This window comes from Bufo gargarizans, chromosome 5 (assembly GCF_014858855.1).
Source record: "Bufo gargarizans isolate SCDJY-AF-19 chromosome 5, ASM1485885v1, whole genome shotgun sequence".
In the NCBI taxonomy this organism is placed as follows: Eukaryota; Metazoa; Chordata; class Amphibia; order Anura; family Bufonidae; genus Bufo; species Bufo gargarizans.
Window position 1 is genome coordinate 413,898,068 of NC_058084.1, and position 12,302 is coordinate 413,910,369.

The following is a 12,302-nucleotide window of genomic DNA, read 5'->3' on the forward strand; positions in this document are numbered from 1 at the left end:
ACCGCATCCTAGCATCTGAAAGATTATTCTGCTGATTTTCAAACCTGTAGAGCACCCAACCCCTTTAACACCACTTCAGATGTTTATTCCTGGGTAAGATGCCACTGGTTTTAGTGACCCTTGGCTCCGAACGTCATCAGGATTTGCCAATAGCTGACGTTTCTCCAGCCGAATAGGTATATGGGCTCCTAAGGCGCTTATGCTTTAGATCAGGGCTGGCCAACCTGTAGCTCATGTGTCTGGGACTGTCCTGACTCTCCTCCAACAGCAGTTCCCCTGTCGGCTGGACATCATCAATGCGTATGGCCAGATTAAAGAGCAGCACTACCCTTGTTCTGGAAATCGCCTGCTCGTGTGACATTGTGTCAGATCAGTTTGGGATGGATTTACCATTTCAAGTGAAGCTGGCCTAAATCTGAAAATTCTGGTTTAGGCTGTTCACGTGAAGCTGTACATTTCCCCCCCAAAAAAAGTGTTACTAACCTAAATGCCATTCTAAAGATCCCACACTGTCCTCTACAAGGCAGCAGCCGAAGCCTGGGTTGGCCTTGATCACTGCACCACTAAGCTACCTTGCATGCCACAACTGTCAACCGCTGCAGTCTACAGTTGTAGCACTGGCTCATGGCAGTCTAGCTAACAGCGGGGTGCAGAAGCGATTAAAAAAAAAAAAAAAAAAAAAACAGGCAGGGTGGCAGCATCAGCAAGTAACTATTTATCTTGAATAATACAAAACCATGAAGGGTCCTCTTTAAATCTTTTATAGTACCGTCACAAATCAGTTCCCCTTAAAGTCCTTTAAAATGGGAGCAGCACAGGGACACTAAACATCCTTACACCATGCGCACCCCACCAAACTACTTCCCATTTTTTCGTTTTCTTGGACCCCTGACTATAATATGGAAGGAGTGGGATATTGACGTTTTCTGCAGACACCTGACGTTTCAGGCTTTTAATGGAGTTAAGTTTTAAAGACCGTGTCTGAAGAGAGAGACTCCTGTCTGTGGAGAAGTCTTCTCTCCTCTGACGCAGAGGTATGGGAATGTTCATCTGAGTACATTTTTTCATGATGTATCTAATGTGATGGATAAACCATTCTGTTTTTGTGACTTTGACAGGCATGACGAATTTACTACGTACGGAGCCTGCCCTGACTTAGATAGGAGCCGCATCTGTAAGACTAATGTAGTTGTGCGGATAAGTTACTAGTAAGATTTTTACGGAGCAGAACTACTGTGCCTTTAAGGATGCAGCCTTGGTTCTTGTTTTCTTTTTGTATTTCCTTGTATGTTTGTCTTGTGTGTTCTGATAATCAAGTGTAGCACTTCACCATTCCTGTTGTGACACCATCCACAGTTACTCCGGTTTTTTTCCCCACTGTTCAGTGCCCTCAACCATTTGCCATGGTCGAGGTCAATAAAAGTATTCTTCATAAAAATTGTCTGAACTACGAAAGACTGAATGTTGGTTAGCCAAGTGAAAAAAATTAATGAAAACGATGCTTACATTTACAAAGTTATGGAATGTATACGCTCTTCTGGTCAGGTAGCCAGGTCCATACTTTACCATATTAGTGGTGGCATATCACTGGATCATTCAGTAGAATGAGGTGGCGGTGGTTTTATGAAAGCACCATGCCTCCTGCATTTTCCGGGCACCGGTTGCAATCATCGTATGTCCTTACAGAGCAGTCAGGAGAAATAGTGATATGGAACTTTCCTACGCCCAGCCCTGATTTTGTTTTTATGACCGGCAGATCACCACTGGCCAACCCCTGACGATAACAATTGGAGCCATGTCATTTATGTCTTTGAGACTACTCCTTTAATGTCCAGCTGCTCATGCTACCTAAGTTTAGTTATCTTGAATTTAGGTAGTGGAAACTGGTTTCCTTTGACATCCCCAAGTATGTGTCCTATGGTCCTTCACACATGGCACCTTTATTTGATTGAGTTCAGTATCTTGAATTCTTTAGTAGCACAATCATATTCAGAGGGATTGTCCAACACAAAGGTAGTTGTGGAGGTGGGCTTTGGTGGGCATTTTTTTTTTCTCTTTTACTTCCTATCCCTTGAAAAAATAAAAAATAATAATCTACCTTTTGATGTTGGATGTTATAAAAAGATGCCTTGTTCTTTTTATTGCCAGTGACAGATTTAAGTTGTCTTGAGACAAGTCAAGGGATAAAGATTGTCATATTGTATTGTGTTCTTTCCGTGGTTCTGTAATGTAAACCAGAGAAATTTATTTTCTATGTTTAAAGAGTTGTAAACCATTTAATATTTGTAATAAATGAGCATTTATTCTAACTCAGTTGTGTACATCATTACTATTAGTAAATTATTTGTATCCTTTCATTTGTCTTCATACTTTGTGGTCAGAATGAAATTAAAGGGATTTTGATATACATGACCTATCCTCAAAATAGGTTAGCAATATCAGATCGGCGGGGGTCCAACTTCCAGAACCCCAGCCCATCAGAGTATGAATAGGCTGAAACACTGAGTGTTTAGGTCTCTTCCGATGCCAGGGAAGTCACATTCATCGGTCAGATGGCCTAGACACAGCTCAGGCCCATTCAAAGAAATGGGGATGAGATGCAATTCCAAGCATAGCCGCTATACAATGTCCTTGGTAAGCTGTGAGGAGGCTGCGGCGCTCACCAAAGCTCCGGTGAGCACTGCGGCTTTCTCAATCAGCTGAGTAGATCGGTGAACCCGCGCTGATCTAATATTGATGGCCTATCCTGATGACAGCCCGTTAATATGAAACTCCCAGAGAACCTTTCTACAAATCTTGCAGTTTGACAGTTTTGGACAAGTTCATCCTGTTTATTTCTGTAACTGATTTCTAGGTTTGTGTTCCTGTAAAGAGAGCCTATCATTATGGGGGCATCATCTGCTAACACGCCCCTACCTCCTTCCATGCCAAAGAGCAATAAGAGCTCTTTCTCATTCAGTTGTCGTGATGTATCACATGATTCCTCTCAGCCAGTGTGCAGTTCTGAAATGTGATGCAATCTGAGACTCCATTTTCTAAGAGTAAGGCAGTGTTTGTCACATGATCCTTTTCAGAGCTGCTGACTCGCTGAGAGGGATCATGTGATGCCCCATGTAATTCTTCCGAACCAGGCAGTGGTTTCTTTTCAGCCTCCTCCCCCTCCCTGTACTTGGGGAGTTGTTACTCTACTAGTACAACTCTATTAGCACTGATGCTGTGATTTATAGAGCGCTGTCAGTGTCAGGTGAGCGTTACGGAAATCTCCAGGAAAATTAGTAGCTCTGATCTTATAATTATTAATTAATTAGTCCTTTAGGTTCCATAGAAAATATCTGTGCTGCTGTTTATTATCCGGCAGTCCCAATATGATTAGCAATGCGTTTCAAGTCACACGTGTGACACACCTATGTATCCACAATCCTGGCTTATTGGCAATTCTTCCTGTGCCAAAGGAGGAGGAAGGTGGCTGCCGCTTCCCATCATTGGAGAGGGGTCATCTTAAGGTCCTTTAACAAGGAACTGTAATCAGGCCAATTATCAGGGATGAGCGTTTGTAGAAATGCTTGTGCCCAGTAATTGGCCCTTGTAAGGGTGCCAGCAATCGCCCGATGAACAAGCAAATACTCATTCATTCGGCTATTGTGTCCTTTAGCCGGCACCAAAAATCATAGTTTCTGGGGAGCAGGGATAGACTTCCCAGAAATTATGATTCTCTGTGGGCAAGCCATCCCAGTTGGGCCTGAGACCTCAGACAGGGGCCCAGTGGAAATTAATGTTAGATCTTGTCGCTTCAAATGGAAAACCGCATTCTCATTAGTTTGTCACCATTAATAAAATGTCGAAATGAGCTAGATGTGAGTCTCAACTAGATCTGACTGCATAGCCAAGGGTGAATAAACACTGCATATGCCAAGCTGCCAGTGTGTACCTCAAACAGTTCACTAGGCCCCCATTCACCTGACAGAGGCCAAAAGTATATAGTTTTGTCTTTTAGCCTCCTTTTGGTCAGTATGCATAGGTATACCTTTTGAGTAGTGTTGTCGACTATGCTGTTCTAGACAGAGGCATTACAGTGTTTTTTTTTAAATGGGTGACAGTTGGCGACATATGCTTCTGTATGCTTACAAACTGGAGGCACACATTGGGAAACACTCCTGACTTGCGCCTCCATTTTACACACGGCAAACGCAGTGTGAATGTGCCCTAGCATGCAGGATCATGTATGGCTGTGAACAAGTAATGAAGTGGCTGCTGTCATTATGGGGCCACTTCATTATCTGCAAAAAATTTATGAAAAAAAAAATATCTGCCAGGACAGACACACGTGGTGGATCACCCAAGTCTAGATGCACAAATGCTGGACCAAATTCATAAAGCGTACTGTGTTTAAAAACAAAACAAAACAAAAAAACAGAAGGAATAGGTCTATTTTTTTTTAGCCTTCCCTAATGTCTATTTAAAGGCCTAATTACGGTATACCCCTCTTCAGCTGCACAGCTAGATTTATTTCTCTCACAAGCAGGGAATGTCTCCATTCTATGAAATCTGCCTTCTACTGTGATGTCCTTTCCCTTCCCACAGTTTTTGTTTTTGTTTCCCCTCAACTTCAGAGTTCACAGAACAGATAAGTAGGGGGAAATCTAGAAGCAGTTGTAGAAGCAGTTATTTTATCATCCTCAGGATCCCGACTAGATCTCACACGCCCCCACTTCCTCTCTGCTGTCTATTCTGTTACTAGGAACGGATCTTGCAGTGGACTTTAATTTAGGTGGAAGTGAGACACCTAGTGGCCATGACTTTGCGGCTCTTGTTCAGGTGGATGCAGGCAGATTTTTTTTAAATGAAGTTATTTAGAAGTTTGCTAGTTACAACAGTCTCTATTAAACTAAAAAAATTGTGTGTTAGTACAGTGACTCTTTAAACAGCTTGGCTGCTCCTGAACTTGATATCTCTAGGGAGTGTAGGACACTTGATGTCTGTTGGGAGTTCTTCCTCAATCTGATAGTCCAAAGGAGCAAATGAAAAGACTTCCAACAACAATTGTAGTAACAGCCATGTACAGAATACACCTTGTTGTCCACAGGTTATGCCATAAATGCCTGATGCAAGACCCACACTGGCCATGAATGGGGTCTCTACTTTATTTACTTCTTTGGAGTTGGCTTAGCAAGTATTCCTGTTTCCATCACTCACATGTAAGTGAATGGAGAGAGCCATGCACATGCATTAGCCGGGTGTCCCAGACATCTATGGCATGTTCTGTGTACATACCAGAATATCTAGATGGGAATACCTCTTTAAAAACTCACATTTTCCTGCTATGGGGAATATGCGTTAACCCCTCTGGCAGCTTGCACATAATTGTATTTAGCCTGTGTTCCTTTGGATAATCCTGGAACCGGGAATTTGAGGCCCTCTATGCAGTGTGTTAATATACAAGGAAACTGGATTGTTGTCTCCTAAACTCTGCGTCCCAGATCTCAAACACACTGCCAGAAGACCTGACCTTAATTTCTGTGAAGGGAGATGAAATTGGGTTATGCGAATTGCTCATTTTGGAGCCTTCATACTGGTGATTTCTTAGCAGTGCCCATTGATTAGTACAAACCAAAGGACAAAACCATGTGCAAGGAGGAGAGTTGGGTATGCGGAGTGTTACCTGGAATGATTCTCCTAAATAACAACGAAGAGTGTGTATTGTGTGGATTTGCTTCGTAGAGATTTTCAGGGACTAGAACACAAAAAGAACAGAAGTGATTTACCAGTAGGGCTTCAATACAGCTTTTACACCAGCTCCACATTTACATAACTGTGTATTCACGTACACGGTGCAGCCTCAGATGACGTGTCGTCCAGTGATATGATATATAGCTCCTTCTTGTCCATTTAAAAATGGAGCAAATTTAAGCTTTTTTTTATCCTTTTTTTTTTTTTGTGTTTTAGCATACACTCCAGTATGTGTTAACGATTAAGGGTTTGTGACTTAAGTTAGGAATTGCAATTCCACCCAATATGTAGCTGCTATTTGACCTTGATCTTTCTTGTACCAGACACATTTGTACATCCTTCTGGAAGTTACTCACAATGAGTCAATGTCTTTACTAAAGGGGTTCTTTGGGATTTTGATATTGATGACTCTCTCCCTCAGGATCTGTCATCAAGATCAGATTGGCGAGGTTCTGGCTCCAGGCACCCCCACCTATAAACTGTAGGAAGATGCTGTGGCATGCTATCAGTGCTGAAGTCTTTTCCTAGACCTTGTGACATCGCATTCATGGGTCACATGGCCTAGGTATACCTCAGTCAAATGAAAGCGGCTAAACTGCAGTACTGTGCACAGCCACTATCCAGTGGATGGCGTTGTGCTTGGTAAGCTGTGAGGAGGCCAGGCTGCTCAATGGAGCTTTGGTGAGCACCATATCTTCCTCAAACAGCTGATTAGTGGGGAGGTGTCGGGAGTCAGACCACCACCGATATCATACTGACAACCTATCCTGAGGGTAGGTCATCCATAGGAATTTCCTGGATAACCCCCTTAAACCTTGGAGCACAACAAGGAAAAACAGAAAAGCCAAATCTCCATCCACAGCTAGCAGTGTAAGTACCGAGTGAGAAGATGGTCAGCTGTGTTTAGGGACTTGATGGCAATGCCATTTAGCCAGACGGACTCCTACTCCTTAATGATGAGGGGTAAACGCTCAAACTCCAGTCTGGGAATGGATATATAGCTCGGTTATTTTAACTTGGCTTACTTTGCACCTATATTTTGGCGCATGTTGCCACGTCTTCCTTGCCCCCTTTTTGCAAGGCAACATCCAACTGAGAGACAACCTAGGCGCAAAGGATTTTTCTATTGGGGCATTGTCTGAAACTTGATACAACGTTAGGCGGCAGCAATGTGCCAGATTTTGGTGCATTTTACAATTTTTAGGCACAATCTCATTAGTAAGTTTGCACCGTTCTCTTTGGTCTCTAACTGGAACGATTCAGTAACTAACTTTTTGATGCAATTTTCTATCTGCAACAAGAAATCAAAGATACCAAATACTCCACTGTCCCCTAATGGTGCCTTTGTCTCACAGTTTATTTTTTCTTTCTGTCTTTCAGAATCTACAGATGTTTCCCAGTCAAAGAAAAGCCATAGCCACATTTGAGAGTCCGCATCATGCTTCACAGTTCCAACAGAGGTTCCACAGGTATCTTTTAGCAACCATTTTATTTCATTATGAGCAGTCTAAGGGTACCTTCACAGTTGTGTTTCTGAGTCCGGTGGGCTCTTCCAAAATGCTGGCTCTCGGTTGGACAAAAACCGCTATGGTCTTTGTCCGTCCGGTACCCACTATTTATGCCGGAAAGTGACCGTATCCCGTTATAGTCAATGGGGATCCGGCGATGAATGGTAGACTCTGGCAATGGATCTGGTAACCTCCAGCAAGTTTGGCAACCACATATGTGAATGCACCCTAAGTAAGTAAGGTTCATTAAAGAGAAACTCTGGCAACCAGATTAAAAGTCTCCTTTTTGAGCCCTCTTCTAAATGGTTTTGTGAAAGTTATACCTCTTAATTCCTCTCCACTCCAGCACAGGGAGCCAGTGGCCATCTTCCCTGGAGAAATCCTGAATGGGCAAGTTCTAATGGTACGTCATCAGTAAGCACCACCAGTGTATTTCTGACTGGCAGGTGACTGTAAAGCTCATTTTAAGAAATTTCCAGAGTTTCCCTTTAAATACTCTGAAGAAACTTTATAGAAACTGTTCACTCGTTACAATGAAAGCTGCATAGTCCATGGATGTAAGTGACCAGCACGTATGACATTTGTCCGTACATCAAACAAGCAACCCCATACCTTACGAGTGACCTCCCTAAGGACCATGTCTCTGTTAGCTGGAGCAGATTTGGCCTGGGCCATGGACTGTATTACATGGTCAGCCTTTTATCTAAATGGTTTCCCCTGTAGCAGCCACTGCAGCTCTATGGCTCCTCTGAATTAATCGATTTGCTCATCTCTAGTACGGAGCCTACTATTAAATGGACTGAACAGCTCCATATTTTCTATATATCTGCTTTTGTTTTAACTGATGATCTATCCTCTGGATATGTCATCAGCTTCTGATCGGCGCGGCTAAGCTCCATTCAAGTGAACAGAGCTTAGCTCCGCCCACGCTAGTTGATACTAGTCGTGACGTCAGTGGGCCTGCGGTAAACAGTGAGAACACCGCGACGCTGCCTTCGCAAACAGCTGATCAGCGGGGGTCCCAGGTGTCGGACCCCCGCCGATCAGAAGCTGATGATCTATCCAGAGGATAGATCATCAGGTAAAACTAAGTGCAGAACCCCTTTAACATATGGACCGAGTCCTTGGTGTTGGCTCTGCCTTAAACAGGAGTGTTCTGCCTTCATGTTACATATGACAAAATCTTTCTATAAGTCCGTGTAGCATGATGCTTGCACCAGTTTGAAAATGTTATATGATGCTGGTGCCAGTCTGAAAAGTGACCTAAAAAGAACTTTAGGCTCCCTTCATATATAGTGTTTTTGTATGGCATTTTTATTTTTTGTGGCCAGTCGTTCAGCCGCCCTGCCACTCCAATCATTTCAATGTATCGGGCCATCTCCGGTACTACCAAAGAAATGAATGTAGCGGCTGCAATCCCATTTTGTGGGTATCCATTCTGGTGATCGGTGGGTGTACCAGTGGTAAGACCCCCTCTGATCTAATAGTTATCCACTATCCTTTGGATACAGGACAGCATCATATAACCGAAATACCCCATTAAGTGTGTGTGTTGTTGTTTTTTTTGTTTTGTTTTTTGCCATAAATCACTATGCTTGACATAAAAAGACTTAGAGTGAGAGAGGTTCTAAATGTTATCTACTAACGTCTTCTAAACCATTTCAGGCACATGATAGACTTGTCACACATCAACGTATCACTCATCACTGAATGAACCGAGCCGTTCATATTCATCACGAGCGGACAGTCAGAGGAGAAGAGACTGCCGGACACTGCCATGTTTCCTTCTCTGGTTTGGATTTGTTGACTCAAGAATTCAACTCGCAGGAGACTCGTTACAGTGAAACCATAAGACTGAGATTTGCTCAGGAGACTTTACTATGTGGTTCTTTACTATATTGTGTTTTGTGACCCTTGCATGTAAGGCCGTCTCTGTGAAAGACTCGTGTCAGACTTGGCGAGGAAAAAAACTAAGAGATCAGTGACATTTTTGGTAGAAAAGAATGCATGATAATGGTTACTCTTCTCTTCAGGGCGTACACACCATTCTACATCTAGGTTATTCATCACTGTAGACAGTTGACTAGCTTCTGATGCCTTTGTGAGGGGTTCTGGTTGCACCTTCCTAAAAATGGCATCTAGTTAGAAATCATTACACCATATGATATTGTATGCGGTAAAGACTTCAGATTGTGTGCCCAAAATGCAAATTATCACCCAACAGAGTATTATTTAAAATTTTTAACACTTCTCCGACTAGCTGAAAGATCGCTCTCCTCTCCATTAGTCTTGAAGCTTTTAGGTAAAGTGAGAACATCAGTGGATTGCACGTAGGAAGAAAACACCACTTGTCAATTCATCATACCCAGTTTTACCATTGAGCTTGCATCGGTAGTTTCTGCACACAGTCGCTTGTTGGGGTGGTGGACATGTTAAATGTGGTCTATTGATGGTCGCAGGCTTGTCAGTATTTCTACTATCCATGTCCAGCAACAGATGTGAGTAGTGTATCTGCATGAGGTTCCAGATGCAAGTTATCTTCTGCCCAGATCTGCATAGATATACATCAAACTTCATTTTTAAGTTAGTGATGTCACCTTTAACATTAGAGAGGTGCATATAGAGGCTCTAAACCTATTTTTCCTGATCATTTAGACAACATGTCTAAATCCCAAATAGTCATCTTTTTGTGACCTCTTCTATGGGGCGGACAGAATATAGAATTTAAAATGAAAATGTTCATGAATACTTATCACCTACCATGGAAGGTGAATGCTGTGAGGTACAAGCCTTGAGATGGTTTGAATTTTGCAGTATGAATGAAATGGGCTCTGTTCACACTGGTGTCATGGCGGTTGACTGATCCCATCGGCTCATAATGGGATCAGACAGATTTCCATCTCTGTTTCTAGTATTTTCTTTTTTTTTTTTCTTTATACAAGTAACGCTTCGGGCTACAATATTTGTTATCTTAAAATGCCGAAACTTTGAAACAAAAGGGAACACACAAATGTGAACAGACCTATTTTGACTCCACCCTTGCCCTCTGGGAACCACGAGTGAGGCTAGATGTGTGTTCGAGGTGGAGCATTTTTACCTATATGAGTGCTATCGAATGATCACTAGGTGCTGCTCTGCACAGAACATTGGTCTGTTTAGCACCTTGCTTACCTAAGAGACCCTTTGTAGGTTGATGGCATCTTCAGAAGGTATGCAGTGGAAGCCAATAGCATGAAGAGGACATTCTAGCAGTTATTATTGGCCACTTTAAGAATCCATTCTTTTGTTTTAGCTACAGTTTCCTGGTAAATGTCAGTCACTTCTGTCCTAAGACATTGTAAGTGTTAGGTTAAAAGTTGGATCAACCTGTTTAAATGTCTTCACAGGTTCAGTGATCTTTACTGGAGTCTAGTATTGACTCCATAACTTCTTAAGACTCCCGGTCCAACACACTGCGTAATTATATTACCAGGTTCAGCCAGGTGGAAAGTAATAGCAGAGGCTTAGTTCATTTCAGCTCTATCTGCGCTTATGGTTTCACTCAAGCTTTCTGGTGTTTCTGATGGCACGCCACCCTGTTCTTGCCATCATATATACTAGAAGCAGTCTGTAGAGCAGGTCTGCTGTGACAAATTGTTTGAACATGATTTCAATACAGTGTCATGGCACAACATTGGAGTGAATAGAGCCCTACAGGAAGTCTCCGATGAAGGACACTTTAAGATGTGGGACCGAAGACTAGCCATGCGTTTGCAATGTTCTCGCCTGCTCCGAGGTGTTAAGAACTTGATGTATGCCCATCCTTGGAAGTTTTACTTTTTTAAAACCTCCTAAAATTCTTTGCTGGCCTTAGTATATCTTTACAGCGTTTGACGCTCTAAATTTACTGCATATACATGTAATACATTTCTGTCTACCTTCGGCCGCAACTGTACGGTTGGGTTCCACATTTAAGGGTTTTTTGAAGTCAAAAGTGATGAATGGACCCAAACGGAGCAGAAGACCCAGTCTTTGTATCCTCCGTTTGATCTGTTCCTGGCTTTGCAACAAAATACCTGAATGTGGAAACCCAGCCTAAGGATTTGACAGCATACTGGTATGTATAAAAGTCAATAATCCGTATACAGTAAAGTCACTCTTGCAGTAAATGTCTATGCAGTGGATTCAGAGCAAAGCGTGTAAGAAAGGTATGGGAAATGACTTGAGTGTTAGACGTAGCAATTCACTTTACGTATACTTAAGTTTTATGTTAGGCTGTACCACTGGGGTTTTGAAATGATAAGATGAAAATAAAAGCCTAATGTTTAGCCTTTTTTTGGAAACTCTTTGTGCTCTTAACATGCAGTTTCAGCGTTGTGTGCGTTTAGTGTTAACTAGCGGCTTAAGGCTCCGAGGTTACCTGGGCAGAATGTTAAAGCATTGGATTATAAGCGGCTTCCTAATATGCCACATAGTCTGTCTGAACCCAGAAGAAGACAGATGTAAGGAATCCAAATCTTCTGTGCAGTCCAAGAACAGGATGCAGACTTCTGGTCAGGAGTCTTTGGTAAAGTTTCCTGCGGCTGACCTTCAGCAGTATTTGAGTCAAGGCTTATCTTTCAGTTTATCCCTTGGGTTTTTCTCTTCTGGGGTATGTTGCACCTTTGCAGTGTTTTAGGGAGCTGTTCTATATCTCTTTCCCCCCCCCCCAGAGTCTTTAAATATCTCCTGCTGGACCTCTTCTGATCTTCTGCACCGTTACACGTGGTTTAGAAGTTAGTTTGGTAAAAATACACTGAGCCATATCCTTTTACGTACAACTTTATTGTTGGTGATTTAGACGAAGTTTTTTTTTTTTTTTTTTTCTTCACATCCAGGACCAAAATGGTCTGTTAAAAAGCAAATGCCCTTCGAGGATGTAGAGCAACCATTATCTGTGTTCTCCTTTTGGTCATTGCAACCCAAATGCAAACTGCAAATCTAATCATTTTGTACATACTAAGAAGAACTTACAAGACTTTGTTCTACAACTTAATTACTGACCTGGACTTCTGTTTCTGAGACCTCTTAAATTCTGTTTGTTTTCTT

The 12,302-nt window shown here is 42.3% G+C and overlaps 1 protein-coding gene across 3 annotated transcripts in view; it reads left to right on the forward strand.

Annotated features, from left to right (window-relative positions):
• Positions 1-11,918, forward strand: part of RBM33 (RNA binding motif protein 33) — a 111,208-nt gene extending 99,290 nt beyond the window's left edge. For 2 of the 3 annotated variants that reach the window (XM_044293008.1, XM_044293009.1), the window contains exons 18-19: positions 7,108-7,196; positions 8,901-11,918. In XM_044293008.1, coding sequence (XP_044148943.1) covers positions 7,108-7,196; positions 8,901-8,949 — 138 coding nt within the window. In that variant the 3' untranslated portion in view covers positions 8,950-11,918. Of the gene's footprint in view, positions 1-7,107; positions 7,197-7,581; positions 7,639-8,900 lie in introns of all 3 variants that reach the window. The other variant, XM_044293010.1, reaches the window with a different exon arrangement.
• The last annotated feature ends 384 nt before the right edge of the window (positions 11,919-12,302 follow it).